A 23,259-nucleotide genomic window follows, 5' to 3' on the forward strand; every position below is an offset into this window, starting at 1 on the left:
CAAGTGGAATCGCCAACAAGTTAGTTTGATAGACTATTCAAACCAGGAAATGATGTTTTAAATGGCAGAATTCGATAAACTGATGTTTAATTATAACATAGTTGGGATGACATATTTAGTTTGAATAGCAGATTCACATATCACATTGCTACAATTTAAATGAGGCTTTGCATTGACTTTCGTTGGGCATATGCTGAATTAAATGCAATTTAAGTTACCATTTTAAATAATAATAATAATTTCAATGTGTAGCTATCAAACATCATCAGTTGTTTGACATCTTTATAAGCTTTGATTTAGGAAATTGCTGAAATTTGTAAATTTTAGTTTTTGCACACACATATTTGTAAGTATTGCAAAGACAAAGTGAATCTCAGATTCCAAACAAATTGATTGTCACTCTTATATTTATATTATCACTATGATATTCTCTGGAAATGGAATAAATTAAATTAATAAATAAAACTATTAAATTAATAAAAATAATTCCATGGAGTGTTTGGTTATCAAGAATAATCAAACAGTATAGTCAGCAGAGAAGTTTTATCTTAAATGTGTGAGGGGCTGAAATAGTGTTAGTGGTCAGTGGCCTCATATCACTATAAGTGTGCTGAATTTATTGGTATAATTGGTCAGTGGTGTAATATCACTTGAAAATATTGGATTGGCATCTTCAACCGTATTGTGCACAAGGTGGCTTCATAAAGTACATACAACAATAAGGTGGATTGGCAAAATGATGGATTTATCAAGCCACAAGCTTTCATACAACGTGGTTGAATTGTCCTGTTGTGATTGCTGTTGTTATGAGGCTATTTATAGAGATGCATCACAGATGGCTGAGTAATCATAGGCAGTGTTGTTTGTGACGTGGAACTACCAACACAATCATCTGGCACAGATCAGGGAATATAGGCCACTGAGAAGTGTGGGTCTTCACCCAGCAACATGTGTTACTGATCTGAAATATCACTTATTGTACCAAGTCTTACATCTAATATTGACACCTCTGACTTTAGTACAACTGAATCCCTTTGACAAGGATATGAAAGTTCATGCTACACAATTTGAGATTTTATATATTGTGGTAAATTAAGGTCTCATACATTCAGTGAGCGCATTTTTTGCACTGTATATGCTCATGAGTGGGAACAATTATAAGTGCCCCAAAATCCAGCCCCATTCTGGTCTTAAAATATAATACTTAGACAATAGACAGTGCTCCAGCTAGGATTTGAAAAGGGTAGGGGGGGGGCTATTTTGTCAAAAGGGCACTTTCGACAGGCAGTATTTTGTCAAAAGGGCACTTTCGGGCAGGCGGGCGTATCTGGAATGCTCCATGTTGCATATTAACTTTAATGTTATTCATATTTGTTAGAATATATTATTCTCATTATTATTAAACAATGCAAATAAAATGTCTACAATGAGGATTAAATTAATTACAATGTAATAAGAGATTTATAAATTATCAAATGCCAAAAAAATATATGTATTTATAAAAAATAAACAAAAGGGCAGGGTGGGGCGCATTTGGAAGGGCAGGGCGGGGTGCCCTTCCATTTAGCCCTAGCTGGAGCATTGTTAGATTTTCAGCATTACTTATAACAAAATCTTGATAGTCATGTCTCTGTTAATCGATCTATATTTCCTACAGTTTATCAAAATCTCGCACATTCTATCAACATCTCCCAGTCTATCAAAATCAACCATATTTGATCAGAAACACCCACAATCTATCAAAATCAACCACAGTCGATTAATCTTCACTGTTCAGAACTTTTCCATGTCTATAAAAATCTCCCACAATAAATCAAGCAGCTTTTCATACTCGTCAACAAACATAGGTTCAAATGTTGAGGTTTTTTTTCTAGAGAAGGTTTTTTTTAGTGTTTAGTGTTGACGCTGTGCCTGTTGCTTACCAGCCAGTGATGTGTCTATTTTCAGGCTGGGCAGTCTAACCAAGGATCGCACAGATGACCACCTTACCTCACCCAACGGTGCACATGGCGATGTGTCAGAAGCCACAAGTAAGTTCCTGGAGCATTCTGATTGGTTGATAAATTGTAAGATTATGTATGGAGGATTCTGATTGGTTGATGAGTTGTTGGATTATGTATTGAGGATTAAGATTGGTTTATTATTTGTAAGATTATGTATGGAGGATTCTGATTGGTTGATGAGTCGTTGGATTATGTATCGAGGATTCTGATTGGTTGATTAGTTGTAAGATAATCTAATGTTTTTCTATGACTGTAAATACTGTTTGTGACCAGCCATGATTATATTGTATACCCATCCACTTGACTGACAGTAAATAGTGGTATAAAATTTAAGAATCATTTTGGCCCTTGGTCTATATGTCAAGGCATAGGTCTGTCATCCATTTACAACATTGCCCAAGCTCTTATTTCTTATGCATTAAATGATTTTATAACAATTTAACACTAATGTTGACCTTGAAATAGTGGCGAGTATCACATGTATGTATAGAAAATGCAAGGTAACCTTAACAGTCAAGGTCAAACTTAGAGTTCAAAGGCCTTTTCTATTCTTGCTTCTTCAACATTTTCCTTTGTGAACACTCTAGGGACCACACTTATTGTCAAATCTTCATGAAACTTGAACATTTGTCCCAATGAGTTGAAACTGGGTCATGTAGGGTAAAGAATTGGGCATTAGGTCAAATAAAAGAACAAGTTTTTCAACACACTACAAAGTAGATAGAAGCCTCATGTATGGCCTGATTATCATTAAAATTGATCAGAACTTTTGTCCCACTGATTAATCAGTCGAATTCAAAACCAGGTCACACTGGTAATAAACTAGGTCACTAGATAACATGAAAGAAAATCTTGTGAGCAGTCAGCATCTCACATTTATTTTCAATCTTTAAAAAAACTTGGTAATAACTTTTATCTTATTGAGTTAAAAAGAACTTCTATCTTGTTGATATCTTAGCCATGTTAAACTTTGGGTAAATAAAAGAAAAAGCTTTAAAACACTGTCGAGGCTGCATTTATTTCTTAATCGTCATGAATCGTGGTCAGAACATTTGTCCAAGTAATATCTTGGCCAAGTACTAAACTGGGCCTTAACTTGTCTGTGTTTTAATTCGGGTCACATGCGTTCAAAGCTAGGTCAACAGGTAACATTTTAGAAAAACCTTGTAACCACTCTAGAGGCCACATTTATGAATCAATTTTGATGAAAACTTTGGTCAATCAGACCAATAAAAGTAATTAACTTTAATAAAATTGTCATTTTATCGAGCAATGAAAGTCCAGACTTCAATTCACCTCAACATTTTGACACCCATTGGCAATTATTCCTTAACAAAGTCCCAATTTCAAACCAGGTACAGTTTCTAAATAAAATGACCACAACTAAAGCTGCAAATCAAACATAAATATTGAGTGCATTAGGTTCTGCATTCACTAGAAATTAATACAGAGCATGTCACTTGCCAAGGTGAGGCAAAAATAAAAATAGAGTTTATTTTCCATCCAATTAACGATCCTAGCAAATTGTAGTGACACAAAATAATCTTTGAGCCAACAAATTTTCCTGAAAATTCTCAGGTGTGAAACTTAAAAAAAAAATTAAAATTGGGTTCAAATCTCCGAGATTCTTTTCATGCAGTGAACACTATACACTGTGATACAAAATGCAAATAATGATTAACCTTTAGATGATTATCATTAGAATACAAGTTTTGCATGATGTATGAAACTAAATAATAATAATGAACATGGAAGAAAATACTTTACGAACATACCTGCCAATTTTTATTTGTGAGCAGTAGCTCACAAATTATGCAGACTGAATTTTGCAAATCAGTATGCATTAGCTACGCTAGGAACCGTAACCCATGACTGCCTGTGTGGATAACTCCAGTTAAATTTACCAGACGACAGAATGCTAAAAGCGTCTACTCTAACCACTGCATCTGCCTGTTCTCACTGGTACAGTACATAGTGTGTATTTAACAGCTTGTAAGACAACATTGGCCAGTCTAGTGTTTATCATTGAAATCTGTACATATTGGCTGCTTTCAGGGAAAACAGGGCTTAATGCATGTAAGATTAGCCTGTGCACACTGATTAGCTGTATCATTGATTTAAAAAAACAACAACACATCTCGACCTGTGTTTTAAGACACACTCTTTATAAATTTGAATGTGTTGTGGTCATTTCAAACTTGCGATATAAAAAGCTATAACATTATTTTGAAAACTGAGCTGCGTCTAAGATTATACAACAGCGAATAAATTCAGAGCCTTCAGCGCTTTGATTATTTAGCGTGGTTTGTGGGAGGGGAAAATTCTGGCCTAAGCTGATCTGATACATGTTTTTGAGATCACTACAAACCGCTAGCATATGCTATGTTTACATGGTGTAGTTATCACCTCATAGTTGGTAATCTTCATAGGTAACCACTGGTGTTGGTTGGGTGGGATAACATGCTATTAAGTGGTGTTGTATTAACTAGTGAACAAAACAGCTGGTATACATGAAGCTAACCGAAATTTAAATTAATGGTTCAAATTTTGAAGGACTCGATTCTGTAAAGGGTCTCATGATTAAATCAAAGCGCTGAAAGCACTGAAGTTGTTCGCTGTTTAGCTTCCTTGATTAGCTTGTGCGCCTTGCACAGGCTAATCAGTGTGCACAGGCTAATCTTATTTGTCATGCATTAAGTCCCGTTTTCCCTGAAAGCAGCCAATATGTACAGATTTAAATGAGAAACACTATACTGGCCAATGTCGTCTTACAAGCTGGTATATACACTCACTGCTAGAGCAGAATCATTTGTCGTCTGCTGCAGACAGGCAGCGGTAATCGTTCTTAGCAAAGTGAGTTGCGGTTCTTTCCGTAGCTAAGGCTTCTAAGCACATACTGATTTGCAAAATATGCTCTGTAAATTTAGTTGGCCGCTAAAACGCGACCAACTAAGAAAGTTTCACCCGTAAGGGAGAAGAATGAGAGATTTAAAAACAAACAAACTAATGTTATGCTTTTAACAACAAGAGATGATTAGTAATCATGGATGCATGATTATTTGACTTACCCTACAATTGAAAAATTTCTCTGTTGAAACAACGCTGATCCATTTTATCCACCGATAGTTTGAACCTTTTAATTTATTTTTAGTTTGAATGCATTTTAAGTACTAACTACTTATTTGAAACAGTCTCTGTTCTGTTTCCTGGGCCTAGATCTAGTACTTGTAGTCTTTGGGGGAGATCTAAAGAACACTAGTGGGGATCGAACTTCTCACCTCCGGGTTGCTAGGCGGACACTATATCATTACAACACAGCAACCTTATCCAACGATTGTAGTTTTATTCCCGAAAGCTTATTAAGGTACATAATTTTATTATTATTATCTATTGCATTGCTGGTTAGCCAAGTTTAAAAATAAAAGAGCTTGATTTGAAACCCAAGATCAAGGTGATGGTCACTCTTAATAAAATAGAAAAACTGTTTCCACACAACAACTTACTGTAGTTTAAGGAGGAATAGTTCACACTATTAGTGTGAAGGTATTTTACATACAGAGCAAGATTTGGATTGCACATTTTTTGTAAGTGAATAAACAAGTGAAACTTTGAAATAATTAACACAAGGTGAAAACCTGGGTTTGTTGAATGGTCATGTTTCTTGTAATTGCCTTTTACCTCTCAGGTATGCATTTTGACTTGTAAGGTGTTCCTTACAAAATTAGATTAAATTTAAGACCTTTTCTAACAGTTTAAAGTTTTATATGCTTCATTTCTAATGCTTAGATACTGGTGAAAAGCAAACAGCATAAAACCTGAACAGACTCTTGAGTTGCTCGCAGGCTGTTCTGGTTTTACGATGGTTGGATATAGCAATTTTCACTTTGGTTCTGGGCTGGACCAGGAAAGGTTTAATAAGATCTCTTGTCAAGAAAGGTTTAATAAGATCACTGTGTTTCAGGTCCGTTACTTCAGCGCGTGGCCATTATACAAAAGGATGAGAAAGGCTACGGGCTGACAGTGAGCGGGGACAACCCAGTATATGTACAAAGTGTGAAACCAGGTAACCGTGGCAATGAAAAATGTCCTGTCCATTGTTCCCTGAAAAATGCATCCTCATTCTGTGGAAATATAACATTAAGTTAGTTTAGAAAATTAAAATAGAATGAACAAAGAAATACTACATTGTTGTGAGCAATACAAAGCTAGCGTAATATTAACTGCCCGACCAAACATAAACTAATGAATGACTAGTGAAAATAAAAAATGTGTAGTTCTTGTTTCTTTATATGTTTGTTTTGCAGGAGAAAAATATAACCTACATTTACACTATTCTGACCAAGTTTTCCCATAATGTTCTCTATAGTTCAGCAAGTATTACCATCATGTTCTCTGTATTTCACAGAGTATTCTCATTATGTTCTGTGTATTCCCATCATGTTCTCTGTATTTGACCAAGTATTTCCATCATGTTCTCTGTATTCCCATAATGTTCTCTGTATTTCACAAAGTACTCTCATCATGTTCTGTGTATATTTCACCAAGTATTCCCATCATGTTCTCTATATTTCACCAAGTACTCCCATCATGTTCTCTGTATTTCACCAAGTATTCCCATCATGTTATCTGTATTTCATCATGTTCTCTGGATTCTTATCATGTTCTCTGTATTTCACCAAGTATTTCCATCATGTTCTCTGTCTTCCCATAATGTTCTATGTATTTCACCAAGTATTTTCACCATGTTCTCTGTATTTCACCAAGTATTCCCATCATGTTATCTGTATTTCACCAAGTATTTCCATCATGTTATCTGTATTTCACCAAGTATTCCCATCATGTTATCTGTATATCACCAAGTGTTCCCATCATGTTATCTGTATTTCCACCAAGTATTCCCATCATGTTCTCTGTATTTCATCATGTTCTCTGTATTTCACCAAGTATTCCCATCATGTTATCTGTGTTTCATCATGTTCTCTGGATTCTCATCATGTTCTCTGTATTTTACCAAGTATTCCTATGATGTTCTCTGTCTTCTCATAATGATGTCTGTATTTCAGGTGGTGCTGCTGAGAAGGCAGGGGTACAGGTGGGGGACAAGATCATCAAGGTGGGTATCTCTATTGCTGCGGTTACCTCAAGGTCACTGTCCTTTTGCTAACCATGCTGGTCTTAGATGCCTAAAGGTCAACATTGGTCACTTTGTCACCTATTTGCCTTAGTGTGATTAAAAAACTTAAATTGGTGCTGGTCATATTGGTTGTTATAGTAATATGTCAAAAATAAATTGGTTACTTGGTTCCTTTTTTCCATAGTCACCATTAGTGATTTGGTAATCTTGGTTGTAATAGCTACCTTTCAAACATCTATTCGGCACTATGTCACTATGGTTGTCATAGTTATTGATCCAACACCCATTCGTTGCTTGGTCACCTTGGTTGTCAAAGTTATCTGTCAAACACCCATTACTCATGTGGTAATCTTGATTGCCATAGCAACCTTTTTAAACACCCAAATTTCACATGGTCACCCAGACGCGTCAAAGTTCAGGATTATTCCTGAAATCAGGATTTTGGCCCTTATGGACCAATTTTGATTTTGATATAAATCAGAGGATTTTTTCTGGAATTTTAAGATTATTGTCACAAAATGTCATCTTAAACACAAGTTATTTTACTTTGACATATTGTTTTCAAAGTGATATACAATAGTAAACAAAGTTACATGAATTATTAACCCTTTTTTGCTCTGGCCCCAAAACGATAGGCCTATTTTCAGGATTTTAGATTTTGGCCAATTGACACCCCCTGTCACCTTAGTTGTCATAGTTGCCTATCAGTTAGGCCCCTACTTTGTAGATGGCAGAATATAATGATGTGCTAATGTTAAACGTTTGTTAAAATATCCCGTCATTTAAAGTTTGAGTTGGGATATATTGGAGTGAATATCAGTCGATTTGTCGGTTTTTCGCTCAGTCAGTTGCACAGTTTTCATAAAATGTCATTAATTTTATAGAGCAAACTACTTATGCATTTCCCAAGTGATATAATTGGAACTTTAAATACGTTCACCATGAAATATAATTGTGTAAGACACTTTTCATTCCAGATGATCCTCAGTTATTTGCATTGATAAGGGGTGCAGGGTATTAAAGTCACTTAAGTCTGATTACCCGATCTTAAAAAAAGCTTCACAACAATCCTTCAAGTCAAAATAGCAAATCTAAGTTTCATAATTTATCGATTGTTAACAGTCACAATGTTGAGCAGTTTTCATCAAATCTAAACCAATATTGATTATTTGTCACAATATTTGTTAACAAGATGCTGCATTATTGTGGAGGAAACAACTCTAGATTAGTTTATGGTCATATTCTTGTTATCCTGCTTGGAAAAGCATTTATTATTTGTAGTTCACAGCGTATTTTTGTCTGCATTCTTTATTGCACATAGATTTAAGAAAATGAAATAAAATGGCATGTAACAAAATGAATTAATATGTTTGGATTGTTCCCCTTTAACCATAAAAAGTTTAATTTATTTGTTTAAAATATTTAATGAACCTTCTGATTATATTATACTTTATTATTTACAATAACTGAAGGAACATTTGTAAACTTTTTTTAATTGAGCAGCTCTGGGAAAATGGTGCTTAATGCATGTGTGTGAAGGGTAGTCCCAGATTAGCCTGTGGAGTCTGCACTGGCTAATCAGGGATGACACTCTCCGCCTAAACTTGATACTTGTTATGTAGAGCTTACCTTTAAATGAATAATTCCATTAAGTGTGTCATCCCTGATTATCTTGTAGGACACTTCACACCCATGCATTTAGACCTGTTTTGCCGGAGAGGGGGTCACTTTAATACATTACAGCAAAATCTCTGACCTTCTGTGTTACAGGTGAATGGTCAGCAAGTGGTGAAGTCCAACCATCCAGAGGTCGTTAAACTCATCAAATGTAAGTGACCTTGACCTAGTTGCCACGGTAATGGAATTCACAAATGATGCACATGGTATATGGATGTTCTCACAAATGTTGAAATATGCTGGAAATTTGTTGGGCGCCAGTCTTGTATATCAAACAAAATAAATAAATTTCTGAATTGTTTGGTTACAATTACATTATCACATAGCAGCCAGTCCACAGGTACCTTAAAAAAAATTAGTTTGGGTCCTTATATATTTTATAAAAGAAAAGGTATCCAACGATGATTTCACAGGTGTATTTAATAACACTATGCAACAGCATGAAAGATCAAACCATGCACACATATGTCCTTGTGGTTGCCAGCAGGAAGTGTCCACCTATGATTAAACACGGTTTATTTGATAGAATAGACATTTTCACTCTGCCTCTGAGTGGGAAACGGTTATGCAAATAATCCTTCAATAAATGTGCATGTGATAACATAATTAGACAATATTATCTGTTTGTATAACCAGCTGTAGATGTAAACAGAACCATCATAACTCCACCTCTTTTATTGAAACCAAAAGTTAAAGCGTAAGATACTTGTTGCTTAACTCAACTATTGACTGAAATGTACATCATAATGCAAAAACTGATAGGTCATTAAGTCCTTTGGACTCCGTTACAAATACAAAATGAAGAACGCATGTCAATTACGGTTACGAAAAATAAAGTCAAACATGTGAGCCATGTTCTAACCAAACTGGAATTCCTACATTATACCCTTTCCCTGACATAAGAAGCAAAGTGAAAATGGCTTTTGCAACCAGCATAAAACCACAACAGCCTGCGAGTAACTCACAGTCTGTTCAGTTTTGATGCTGTTATCAATAACTAAGGATTGAAAATGAAGCCTTTAAAAATTTAGTGAGAAAGATATTCACTTAAATGTAAATGGGACTACAAATTCATCAAAAAATATCTATGTGGGAAAGGGGTATACCCTGTTTGCACTGAACACAACTCATGTTTTCTTGGGGTTAATACCAGGATAAAAGAGTGTTATGAAAGCCCCACAAAGGTGTAGCCGCCAGTCTAAGATCAAAAACATCACTCAGTTGGCACGGTACAATATACCAGGAGAATGGGTAATGCTTATTATGCTTACTGTATGTTCATTGGCCAATATTTGGTCTGATAGCAGTAAGAATGGAGCAGAGAGGCAGTTTCCTAGAAGTCCATAGGCACAAAAATATGGGTATCTGATCATTGGATGGATCACGCTCAGTGGTGTTTATGGATTTTGCACAAGAAATTATAGATTTCTTATCAAATTTTTCGATTTTGCAAGTTTTCTGATGCTGACTGTGGATTAATAAACCTTTGCGCTTGTGTTGTATAAGTTCTGTCTGTGTGAAATACAGGAATTTCTTGTGCTTTGTTAGATAGATGATAGATGAAAATAGATGAAATGAGACAATTATAGACTGTAATGTAAGGAAACAAGTATGGCTTGTTAATTGCTGATAGTAGTTATAGGACAGCAATTTATAGCACTCATATTGTTATTTTTGTGCTGTGTGGAATTGTTTTCTTTCTCTGGATTTATTGGATACATAGTTGCTGGAAACTGTGTCGTTATTTAGTTGTAAGTGATTTCTTTCTTCCATTGCTCTTAACCTTTAAGACTCAATAATTCTCTGAGATATTTGTAGACAATTGGCAGAAAACTGATGAGCCTTTTAGAAGGGTTGAAATCAATCCTCTTTACAAATTTCTGCACGTAGCGAATGAATCCCCCCCCCCCCCCCTGGGCCCCTCCACAAAAAAAAATGCAATTGTGCTAAAAGCATTGTTTATTATCCTCCGCCAAAGGCAGAGGGATATAGAATTGGCATTGTCCATCAGTCTGGCTATCCGTCTGTCTGTCACAAAACTGTTTAGGGCTATATCTAAGAAACTGTTATAGATATCAACATGAAACTTCATAGGTGTATAGATATCAATGAGAATAAGTGCCATGCACAAGAACCATAACGCTACATTTTCATTAATTAGAGTAATTGCCCTTTATTTTTTGTATGATTAAACTTTTTGGGGCTATATCTCAGTTACCATGCAAGATTTCAACATGAAACTTCATGGTTGTATTGATATTAATGAGGAAAAGTGCCATGCTTAAGAACCATAACCCTTCACTTTCTAAAATAAGATTATTGCCCTTTGTTGTTTTTGTATGATGAAACTTTTCAGGTTATATCTCAGATATGATACAACAATACATGAAACTTCATGGGTGTGTAGAAATCAATGGTAAAGAAGTGCCATGCACAAGAACCATAACCCTGCACTTTATTAACTAACAGTTATTGTCCTTTGTTGTTTTTGTATGATGCAACCTTCCAAGGCTATAACTCAAATATGCTACAAGATTTCAACATGAAACTTCATGGGTGTGTAGATATCAATGAGGAGGAATGCAATTCATAAAAAGAATTACTGTACTCTTATTACCTATTAATTATTACCCTACACTTAATGATCATACTGTGTATCAAGGGATTTGCAACGATCCATAAAAAAAGATTATTTTGCGGGGAATATCAATTCAACCAATTTGCCTGTATTCAATCAAATTCCAAGTTGCTAAAAAACAAACTGGAGAAATAACCATGAAACCTCCTTACTATTTTTCCTGGATCCATGCTTGGCAGGAAATTGTTTTTGTAGTATTGAAATTATTGAAATATGACTTCTTATTTGTTGGATGATTGATGTGCGGATGTGGCTATGTTAATTTGTCAGAAATCAATCTAGACTGGCCTCTGTGTTTGACCTTCTTCAATCATGATATTGGAGGCACTTTCCCATAAGTGATTATACGACTTCATTGCAGCAATTGTAAGCCCACAAACCATTGTACAATATTATTGTCAGCAATTGTAATCCCACAAATAATTCTACAAGTTAATTGAAGCAACTGTATTCCCAATTTCGGGTACGAAAAAAAAGGTGGGTACGAAAAAAATTTGGTATGAAACAAATTTTGGGTACACATTTTTTTTTTAGTAGGAAAGTTGGGGTACCTGTAGGTATACCGGGGTATCCAAAAGTATCATTTTAAAATCGGTGTAAGGTGAAGAATACTTCAAAGGACCCGGGGTACGGGGAAGTAGTAACCGGGGGAAACTTGACCCATTCAGCCCAACTTCATGGCAACAATAGCCATGATTGTTTTAAATAGCAAAATATAATTCTCATTTACATTGCACAAATAAAATGTCATAATTTAAATACATGTCTAGTTATCATTATTTATTTAGCAATGAACAACTATTTGTAGTTTGTTATGTGGCTGTAGATCAAGTACAGCTAACATACAAGTTGGTTAATTCCTACCCATGTTAACCCCAAATTATTTAAGATTGGTATATGTTATATATATAATAAGATTCCATTATTATTTTGAATTCATGCTGCTTGTCTTGACAGTGTCTTTCTTAGTCATTGCAATGTGCTATTCTTTTGTTTATGCTGTATACCCAAGTTACCTGTATTTACTTGTACATGCCATCACACTGGGGTGTAGCAAACAAGGTAGCAAGAATCCAGTATTGGCTCAAACATTTGTGGAGAATTTCCTCATAACAAGCAAGTGTCAACCATTGGAATAGGAAAGGCAAAGAACGCAAGAAGAAAGAATTTCTTAATCTTAAAAAACTCTTGACTCTGTATTCATATTGCATGGCAGGATCTATTTATACTGCAGTAATAATCTTACCTGTCAAGGTGTAAGTTTGTTGTTTGGAAAGGTTATTTCATTCATTGAAGTACGCAGTAAGTCTAAGCAATGCCTGAATTCTTATATGATTCTTTGTTTGTTAAGTTTTGTTTTCAGGCAATTTTCAACAGTATTTCAGACTGTCACAGTGGTCTGCCAGTAACTGATGTATGCCCTACTTGAATCAGAGGTAGCAGGACAAATACTTCATGTCCAATCAACACACAAGTTATGTGGCAGGGCTGGGGACCAAACCAATGATTCTTAAATTTTTGTAGTCTAGGCCCTGATTTAGTTTAAACCTGTTTATTTTAGCTGGATTGCATCAAAAGGCTCCGGCTTATAGAAACACTCTCTAGTCCATTTCCTGGGCCTATAACCAGTACTTTGTGTCTTTGTGGAAGATCTGTAGGATGCTCCCCTGAAGTGGGGATTGAACCCATGACCTCCCTATCACTAGGCGGACACCTTATCCATTACGCCATGGCGAACTAGGCACTTATTTCTCAGTATTTCTGTAGTCAAGTTTAAGAATAATTTGCTTAATTCACTCTTTCAATTACTTGTAATCTGTGCTTGAGAAAATGTTACAAGCCAACCCTTATTAAACTGAAAATCTTAGCAAATCTTTACCAATGCCGCCTTGCAGACTTGTGCTTTATTTGCGCACTGATTCTCATATGCACCATGTTAAAGCATTTATCTGGTACGCTGCATTATTTTTAGCTTGGCTGTTTTCGGACAAAACCCGAGGTATTGTCATAGCCAGCTCGTTGTGTCGTCCGCCGTCCGGGTCGTGCTAAAACCTTGACATTATGCTCTTAAATCAAAGTGCTTCCACCTACAACCTTGAAACTTCATATTTATATAGATGCGCCTTGATGAGTTCCACACGCCACACCCATTTTGGTGTCACTAGGTAAAAGGTCAAGGTCACTGTGACCTTTAACAAAATAAAATCAAAATATTATTCAAAACTGCACCCGCAACCGAGGGTTGGCACCCGTTATACGGTGCTCTTGTTACTACATTTCTGTACATTAAGTGCTGTCTTATCAAACTATAACATTGGTTAATAAGTGTAAAATCATTTATATATGTCGGCATGAATTTTTAGTGTTGATAAAACAAAAACAAAACATTCGTTGACATGTAAATTTGTGGATTTCAAATGTACGCAAAAACAAGAGGAATTTTCATCAGATATTTTTGATTAAAAGTTGTGGATCGATCAAACCACAAAATCAACTAACTAATGTTCCACAAATAATAATTATTTTACAGTAGTTGGTTGAGGATCGGTCATGTTGTGTTTAGTCCTGTAGTGTTGGCAATACTTTCAGAGTCAACGATCTTTCCTCATAATAATGAATTATCACAAATTCACTTTGTTGTCCTTATCTATATGTCGCTAATGGCTTTTTATTTATCAGGGTATTTTCCATTTATGCAACAACAATGGCCATAGCATAAGCAGGTGTAGAGATGCAAGACATTGGCCTGGACAATAACCATAATATTGGCAATTTATTAGATTAACCCTTTACAACTTTGATACATATTTTGACGCATTTCTTGTCTCTTAGAAAGTTAATTATACCCCCAATACCATTGGTAATGGGGCTATATAGGAGTCAGTTTGTCGGTCGGTCGGTCTGTCGGTCTGTCCCGAAATTTCATCCGATCTTCACCAAACTTGGTCAGAAGTTGTATCTAGATGATGTTTAGGTCAAGTTTGAATATGGGTCATGCCAGGTCAAAAACTAGGTCACGGGGTCACTTAGTGTGTTTTAAACTAAATGTTTGTCCGGACCATAACTATGTCATTTATCGTTAGATTTTAAAATGACTTGGTACATTTGTTCACCATCATGGGTCAGTGTGTCGTGTGAAAAAAGTATGTCGATATCTCAAAGGTCAAGGTCACATTCGGAGTTCAAAGGTCAAATGCTTGTCCGGGCCATAACTTTGTAATTTATTGAGAGATTTTAAAATCATTTGGCAAATGTGTTCACCATCATTGGATGGTGTGTCGCGCGAAAGAATTACGTTGATATCTCCAAGATCAGGGTCGCACTTTGAGTTCAACGATTATAAATAAGCTTGTCCGGGCCATCACTATGTCATTCATTGTAAGATTTTAAAATCATTTGGCACATTTGTTCACCATCATTGGACGGTGTGTTGCGCGAAAGAATTATGTCGATATCTCCAAGGTCAAGGTCCCACTTTTAGTTCAAGAAAGTAAAAAATGGCAATAAATGATCTTGTCTGGGCCATAACTATGTCATTCATTGTGTGATTTAAAAATGACTCAGTACATTAATATTGTTCACAGTCATTGGACGGCATGTCATGTGAAAGAATTCAAGAGTTCAAAGGTCAATATGGTTATAAATGATAATGGCTTAATAATTGTTAAAAATTGCCATAAATTAGATTCTCTTGTTTTTTTAACACAGCATGCAAAATAATCTTTGTCAATGCGGCATGTGGGGGTTTTTCGTTACGTCTGTGACAAAGCTCTAGTTTAATAAGAAACCTTTCTTACTAAATTCAAGTTTTAAAGGCTTCATTTCCAATCCTTAGATACTGATGAGCAGCAAACAGCATAAAACCTGAACAGACTGCAAGTTTCTCGCAGGCTGTTCTGTTTTTATGTTGGTCGCAAAAGCCATTTTCACTTTGCTTCTTATAGGGGAAAGGGTTTAAGCACATATATGCTGTGCACATATGTCATGTGGAATGTTTCAATGTTTTCAAAATGTAACTTAAAAGCTATAGCAAACAAGAAATATATTTTTTAAATCGTATGTGTGTTTGATAATTTTAAAAGTATATCATTAAACACATATTGGTATAAAAGTGCAGCCATTTATCTACCCGACTATTCCTTTCAGAAGTATTCCCATGGTCTCAAATAATTATTACCTAGATATTTCTTTTTGCTATAATAAAGACTTTTCTCATCAGAAATAAAACAAATGTGTTTCTGTTGAGTTCTTGTTGAGTTATGTTGAGTTCCTGTTGAGTTGTGTTGAGTTCCTGTTGAGTTCTTGTTGAGTTGTGTTGAGTTCTTGTTGTTGAATTCCTGTTGAGTTCATGTTGAGTTCCTGTTGAGTTCTTGTTCTTTTCCTGTTGAGTTCTTGTTGAGGTCCTGTTGAGTTGTGTTGAGTTCCTGTTGAGTTGTGTTAAGTTCCTGTTGAATTCCTGTTGAGTTGTGTTGAGTACCTGTTGAGTTGTGTTGAGTTCCTGTTGAGTTCTTGTTGAGTTGTGTTAAGTTCTTGTAGTTGAGTTCCTGTTGAGTTGTGTTGAGTTCCTGTTGAAATCCGGTTGAGGTGTGTTGAGTTCCTGTTGAGTTGTGTTGAGTTCCTGTTGAGTTCTTGTTGAGTTGTGTTGAGTTCTTGTTGTTGAGTTCTTGTTGAGTTCTTGTTGAGTTCTTGATGTTGAGTTCCTGTTGAGTTCTTGTTGAGTTCCTGTTGAGTTCTTGTTGAGTTGTGTTGAGTTCTTGTTGTTGAATTCCTATTGAGTTCTTGTTGAGTTCATGTTGAGTTCTTGTTGAGTTAATGTTGAGTTCTTGTTGAGTTGTGTTGAGTTTATGTTGAGTTCCTGTTGAGTTGTGTTGAGTTCCTGTTGATTTGTGTAGAGATCCTGTTGAGTTTTTGTTGAGTTGTGTTGAGTTCTTGTTGAGTTCCTGTTGTGTTCTTGTTGAGTTGTGTTGAGTTCCTGTTGAGTTGTGTTTAGTTCCTGTTGAGTTCTTGGTGTGTTTCTGTTGAGTTCTGTTGAGTTCTTGTTGTTTTTATGCCCCTGAAGGAGGGCATATAGTGATCGGACAATCCGTCCGCTTGTCCGTCCGTCCGTCCGTCAGTCTGTCTGTGTGTCTGTCTGTCTGTCTGTCTGTCCATCACACTTTGATTTTAAGGTTTTGAAAAATGCTCATTACTTCTATGTCGCTTCAGATAGCAACTTGATATATGGCATGAATGTGTATCTCATGGTGCTGCACATTTTGAGTGGTGAAAGGTCAAGGTCATCCTTCAAGGTAAAAAAAAAAATCCAAGGGAAATCAACAATTAAATTAATCAAAGCGGCGCAGTAGGGGGCATTGTGTTATTGACAAACACAAATATTGTTTTGTTGAGTTCCTGTTGAGTTTGTAATTGCCCTGGAATGAGGGCATATTATATTATACGGGATTGCTCTGTCCATCTGTCTGTCTATCTGTCTGTCTGTCTGTCTGTCTCTCTGTCTCTGTCTCTGTCTGTCTGTCTGTCTGTCTGTCTGTCTGTCTGTCTGTCTGTCTGTCACAGTATATGGACAAGGCCTTTCCATAAGCACACAAATTTTGACCCCTGTTACCTTGACCTTGAACTTAGGGTACGCGTTGAGGTTTTGAAATCTGCATTTAGGTTTCGAAAAATGCTTATAACTTCTATCAAAGCATTTTTCGGGGGGCATATGTCATCCTATGGAGACAGCTCTTGTTTTTGAGTTCTTTTTATGTTCTTGTTGAGTTCCTGTTGACAACTTTTTGAGTTCCTGTCGTTGTTTTTTGTTGAGTTCATGAACATTTCTTGTTGAGTTCATGAACATTTCTTGTTGAGTTTCTGCTTAGTTCCTGTTGAGTTTTTTTGGAGTTGTTAGAGTCCCTGTGATGTTCTTGTTGATTTCTTGTTGAATTCTTGTTGTTGTTTAGTCTGTGTTGGGGTCCTGCTGTGTGTGTTTTTTCAATATCTTTAATGAAGCCAACATTTGATACAGGTATAATTGAAGGCAGCAGCACATCCTGTATAATGACATAGATGTGTCTGGAATCTTTGCCTTGCTGACTGGAATAGAACCTTCAAACTTCCCTGGTTCTGTCAAGACTTGACATCTGATTATAAAGCCAGTGTGGCTGAAGTATTCTTAGCAGATTGCACTTTTCACATACCATTTGATAATGAACTTCAGAGAAAGTTGCTTATGTCACAATGACATTGGTTGACAGGTCATTGGTCTGATTTCATTGTGGCAGTGTCATTGGTTTTATAAAGATCATGTTATGATTGCAGCGCTTCGGCTAATTGACGTCGGGGCGTAAATTGGGCCAAAAAATGGCAGATGTATTTCCATTTTATACATTTAGGAAGTACATTGGACGTCCTATGAACTGTATGTATGCTGTTCTGTAATACACATGACGTACGAATCACATCAGAAAATCTGGTCATTCATTCTGTTAACTCCGCTCATATTGCTTACCGAGTGGCAAATATGAATTTTTGTAATTCCGCTCCCAATCCAGGTATGAGCGTCTCGCTATCGAATCAGCCGTTGATGCGAACATCGCCAGCAGTTTTAACATGTTTGATTGACAGTGGTGACGCTAATTGTTGGTGTCTTCAGGAGCATATGTTGTTGTGTTATCAGCGACCATTTAAACTAGACCCTTCAATGATTCAGGGTAAGAAGTGTGGGTAATGAAAAAAATACATGTAAAGTATGGTATTGGTACATGGGTTAGATGCACAGAAAGAAGCACTTTTGAGCTCGACTATTGAGAGATTAACCGAGACTTACCTAAGTTGAAGGTTGATCACGATTTCATCGACTGCAAACTCCTTAAGGGCTCACACACGAGAGATGACGCAGCTTCCGCAGCCCAATGATCAGTTTTTAGAGATAACAGAGCGTTGTGAGGGTACAGAATCTTTGAGGAATATTTAACATGGGAGGGAAGGGTGGGTGTGTGAGCCCTTATGGAGTTTGCAGTCGATGAAATTGTCTCATCTGTTGTAGCGGATTTTGTTTTTGTGGTTTGTGACGTAGAGATAGTATTGTTCTGGGTATTGGCAATAATTTGCATGGTCCGCAAATTAGCTGAAGTAGAATCGGCCACCAACTTTGTGTGGACCAAATTGTATGAGACTGAAAGGCGGAAACATATAATACCATTCATTAGTCCAAGTAAAGCTAAAAGCATCGATAGCCATTGCTTTATGATCGGGAAATCTAGAAACATAAGATTTTAGTTTGTGATTAAACCTTGAAGCGAACAGATCCACCTTTACATTTGGATAGTACAACAGTTGTTTTTGAAATATTGCGTTGTCCAGTGAACACTCTAGGTCATCATTTGATTTTCTAGATAGTTCATCCGCTTGACAGTTTTGTTTTCCGGGAATGTGTGCTACACTTATGTGTATATTTCTAGCCATACACCACAACCAGATTTCACGTGCCATGTTGTGGAGGATTGTTGACTTCCCTTAAAGTTTTTTAAATAAGCTTTACTGTTTGTATTATCCATGAATAATTTTTTCCCAATAACCTGTCACCGAAAGCAAAGATGGTTAATTTGCAAGCTTTTAATTCCAAAATGTTAATGTGGAGGTTTTGTTCATCTATGGACCATAATCCTCCTGTTTTAGCATTGTGTGTTTCAACATCCCTTACGGACATAGTCCATTCTCTTACTAGTAATTGGTTTGAGATTAAAATGCGTTTCACGCGTGTTTATCATGTTCACTTGGATTTACCCAAGGAAGGTATTGCCTTTCAGGCTACCATCCTAAATTGGATGGATTTTATTGCGCTTGGGTAGACACAAATTGGATTTCATCCTGAATAATGCCTTTCAGGCTGGAATCTAGGTCATCCTTGATTCCTGGTATTAGCCTCGACGTAAGTTGAATCAGCTTAATATTATGTTTCTATTTGACAAATCTCAAAATAACTTACACAAATGTTCGCTAATAATGATTTTGATGCTTATGTATAAACTTACCCGGTGTAATCCGTGTCAATCTCACTGAATTTAATTTTTAAAGATCTCTACTAAAATGTCTGACTTCGTGCTGCTGATAAGCCTTAGTCCTGATCACTGGCTGCGGACGCTGCGTCATCTCTTGTGTGGGGCCCATTAAGGGAGTTATGCAGGAGATGAAATTATATATAAAATATATAAAGTGGAGCTATCCTACTCATCCCGGCGTCAGCGTTAGCGACAGCGTTCCCGTTAGCATTCACGTTAGCGTGCAAATGCGTACTACTCCAAATATTTCCTATGTCCCTTGACATATTGCTTTTATATTTTGTATACTTCTTAACCAACATGACCCCAACCTATACACAAGAGCAGACAAATGTATCAAGCATTTTGTAACAATTATGGCCCTTTTTTCACTTAGATTTTCTATGTTAAAGTATGCGTACAACCTCAAATATTTTCTATATCCCTTGACATATTGCTTTTATATTTTGCATACTTCTTTACCAACATGACCCCAATCTATAAACAAGAGCAGACAACTGTATCAAGCATTTTGTAAGAATTAAGGCCCTTTTTCCATTTACAATATGCATATTACTTTAGTTACATTGCCATAACTTCTTTATTTATGATCAGATTATTTATACTTTGACAAAACAACACTTCCCTGAATACCACAATGGATTCCACCAAAACAATACCCCACGCCCCAACCCCCCAGAATCCCTGTCCTCCCCCCCCCAAATTTTTTATTGTTTCCTTTTTATGCTCCCTTCGAAGAAGAGGGGGTATATTGCTTTGCTCATGTCGGTCTGTCGATCGGTCTGTCGGTCTGTCCACCAGGTGGTTGTCAGACGATAACTCAAGAACGCTTAGGCCTAGGATCATGAAACTTCATAGGTACATTGATCATGACTCCCAGATGACCCCTAATGATTTTGAGGTCACTAGGTCAAAGGTCAAGGTCACAGTGACCAGAAATAGTAAAATGGTTTTTGAATGATAACTCAAGAACGCATACGCCTAGGATCATGAAACTTCATGGGTAGATTGATCATGACTTGCAGATGACCCCTATTGATTTTGAGGTCACTAGGTCAAAGGTCAAGGTCACGGTGACCCAAAATAGTAAAATGGTTTCCAGATGATAACTCAAGAACGCTTTTGCCTAGGATCATGAAACTTCATGGGTAGATTGATCATGACTCGCAGATGACCCCTATTGATTTTGAGGTCACTAGGTCAAAGGTCAAGGTCACGGTGACCTGAAATAGTAAAATGGTTTTCGGATGATAACTCAAGAACGCATACGCCTAGGATCATGAAACTTCATAGGTAGATTGATCATGACTTGCAGATGACCCCTATTGATTTTGAGGTCACAAGGTCAAAGGTCAAGGTCACCGAGACCCGAAACAGTAAAATGATTTTCGGATGATAACTCAAGAACGCTTTTGCCTAGGATCATGACACTTCATAGGTACATTGATCGTGACCCGCAGATGACCCCTATTGATTTTCTGGTCACTAGGTCAAAGGTCAAGGTCACAGTGACAAAAATGGTATTCACACAATGGCTGCCACTACAACGGACAGCCCATATGGGGGGCATGCATGTTTTACAAACAGCCCTTGTTTTATTTTTGAAACATCATCTAATTAATGACCCCACCCCACATTATACCCCCCCCTAACCCCCCAATTTTTTTTTGCTTTTTTTATTTTTGAAAGATCGTCTTATAAATTATTGAATATGAACAATTTCGCCATGATGGCTTACCTTATACTGTCAAGCACTCGAATTGTCGAGCGCGCTGTCCTCTGACAGCTCTTGTTTGTTTCATTCTCAGAAATACACGTTCACTCTCGCAAAAGTTTCTGAAAGTGGATACATGTTAAATTTATTCTGAATTTGAGTTAGTTGTTGGTTGGCCGTTATTACTTTATATGAAAAGCACTTGATGCTGGCACTTTTTGTCATGTGATACACACATGTGCAACAGGAATTTAGCAATCCGATGATTCACCTTGTTTATGCACTTGCCTAAAATGGTGGATGTTTGTGTTTATGAAATTCTTAAACACATTTATCATAGATATTGGCCATTTTTCGGTTTTGAAAATAGAAATCAAAGTTATTAAGGATTATCGGGTAAAAGATAGAGTCGGAACATGTAGTGTCCAGCAACTATCCCCAATTGTTAGAACTGGAACAAGAAATATCTTTTAAAAAGATATACGGCGTTGATTGTGGTTGGAATTTGTGAAAGGTAAAGGGTTCAATGAATGAGATCAAGGATAGCGAATATTAAATATTTATACGCGCGTTCTTCGAACAAACCTGTTTTAGTGGTTTGTTGGGCATTGCTTTTTGATTCGATTATTAACAGTATCGAGGATCCTCGCGCTCATGCTTAATACATTAGTCAATATGGTGGAATAATTCTTGTATGGTATTGTTGAAAACACATTAAGAATCTATTATTGACATACTATAACTATATCGCTGAATATCTTCATTGAACATCTTTCTGGTCTAAAGAAAATTCAAGTTCACCTAGTTCACGTTATAGTGTCTTTATTATATAACTATTATTTTACTGGCCATGAACTCAGGTCAGCACATAGGTAGTCGTGAAGACGCAGCGATGACCTGTAAATAAACTCTGACATTCACACACACTTGCCATGAATTGACCCTAATACCTCGCGGGTTGAAATGCATACATTAAAGTGAGGCCACGCTTCCACTGCTCTTTATACTTTTACATGTTAAAATGTTGACAGGAATATGGAAGTCAGTACTAAATATGAGAACATAGCCTTTAAGTAAAAACGCTATCGCGCTAGCAATCCTCTTAAAATAAAAAAAAGGTGCACGCACAAACTGTATTGATGTCGAGATTGAGTGTAAAACTGTTCTATCTATTAAGCCTTTTCATTAGAGATAAAATTGTTTCATGCTGAACACGCAGTAAAACAGTGTTACAAAGACGCGGACATGTTTCCAATGTTCTGTCGGTATGCTCAAATCAGCCTATGGAATAAATGAAGTGTATTCATTCTGACCTAGCCGCAGGAAATTTTATTTGAATTTTATTGGACAGTTACAAAGGTCAGGTAAGGTGAAAAGCTGGCGTATCTACACCGAAAAAGGTAGACATTTTGTTTATCTGTAGATTATAAATTCAGTCCTGATGTGGCAATTTCTTAGGCAGATTTCATGGAATTGCACGCTTAAGTGGGCTCTTTCAAGCCCCATTGTAAGTTATAAATGGGGGATTTTGTGTCTCAATGAGAAATGGTGGACATGTGAATATTCCTTTGGGTTTCATTACTGAAATTGAATTTGCAGTGCTATAGATTTTGTGTTCTGAAATACTTACAATTAGATTAATGATTTTGAGAAGGTCATAATAAATATTTCATTTACTGAGTTGTTTCCACTTTCCAGAATGTTGCGTAATATTCTGTGGCTTTGATTTGATTATGTAGTCAATGCAATATTTAACTTGTATTAGAATACCTTTTTATGCCCCCGGTAGGGTGGCATATAGTAGTTGAACTGTCCGTCAGTCCGTCTGTCTGTCTGTCAGTCTGTGCGTCCGTCCGAAAACTTTAAAATTGGCCATAACTTTTGCACTATGGAAGATAGCAACTTGATATTTGGCATGCATGTGTATCTCATGGAGATGCACATTTTGAGTGGTGAAAGGTCAAGGTCATCATTCAAGGTCAAAGGTCAAATATATGGCTTTAAAGCGGCGCTGTAGGGGCATTGTGTTTCTGAGAAACGCATCTCTTGTT

At 36.5% G+C, this 23,259-nt stretch overlaps 1 protein-coding gene across 8 annotated transcripts in view; it reads left to right on the forward strand.

Moving 5' to 3' along the window:
• Nucleotides 1-23,259, forward strand: part of LOC127861002 (rho guanine nucleotide exchange factor 12-like) — a 71,348-nt gene that overhangs the window by 15,989 nt on the left and 32,100 nt on the right. For all 8 annotated transcript variants that reach the window (XM_052399339.1, XM_052399336.1, XM_052399338.1 and 5 more), the window contains exons 3-6: nucleotides 1,948-2,030; nucleotides 5,965-6,066; nucleotides 7,067-7,116; nucleotides 8,908-8,965. In XM_052399339.1, coding sequence (XP_052255299.1) covers nucleotides 1,948-2,030; nucleotides 5,965-6,066; nucleotides 7,067-7,116; nucleotides 8,908-8,965 — 293 coding nt within the window. The remainder of the gene's footprint in view (nucleotides 1-1,947; nucleotides 2,031-5,964; nucleotides 6,067-7,066; nucleotides 7,117-8,907; nucleotides 8,966-23,259) is intronic.

This window comes from Dreissena polymorpha, chromosome 15 (genome assembly GCF_020536995.1).
Source record: "Dreissena polymorpha isolate Duluth1 chromosome 15, UMN_Dpol_1.0, whole genome shotgun sequence".
Lineage (NCBI taxonomy): Eukaryota > Metazoa > Mollusca > Bivalvia > Myida > Dreissenidae > Dreissena > Dreissena polymorpha.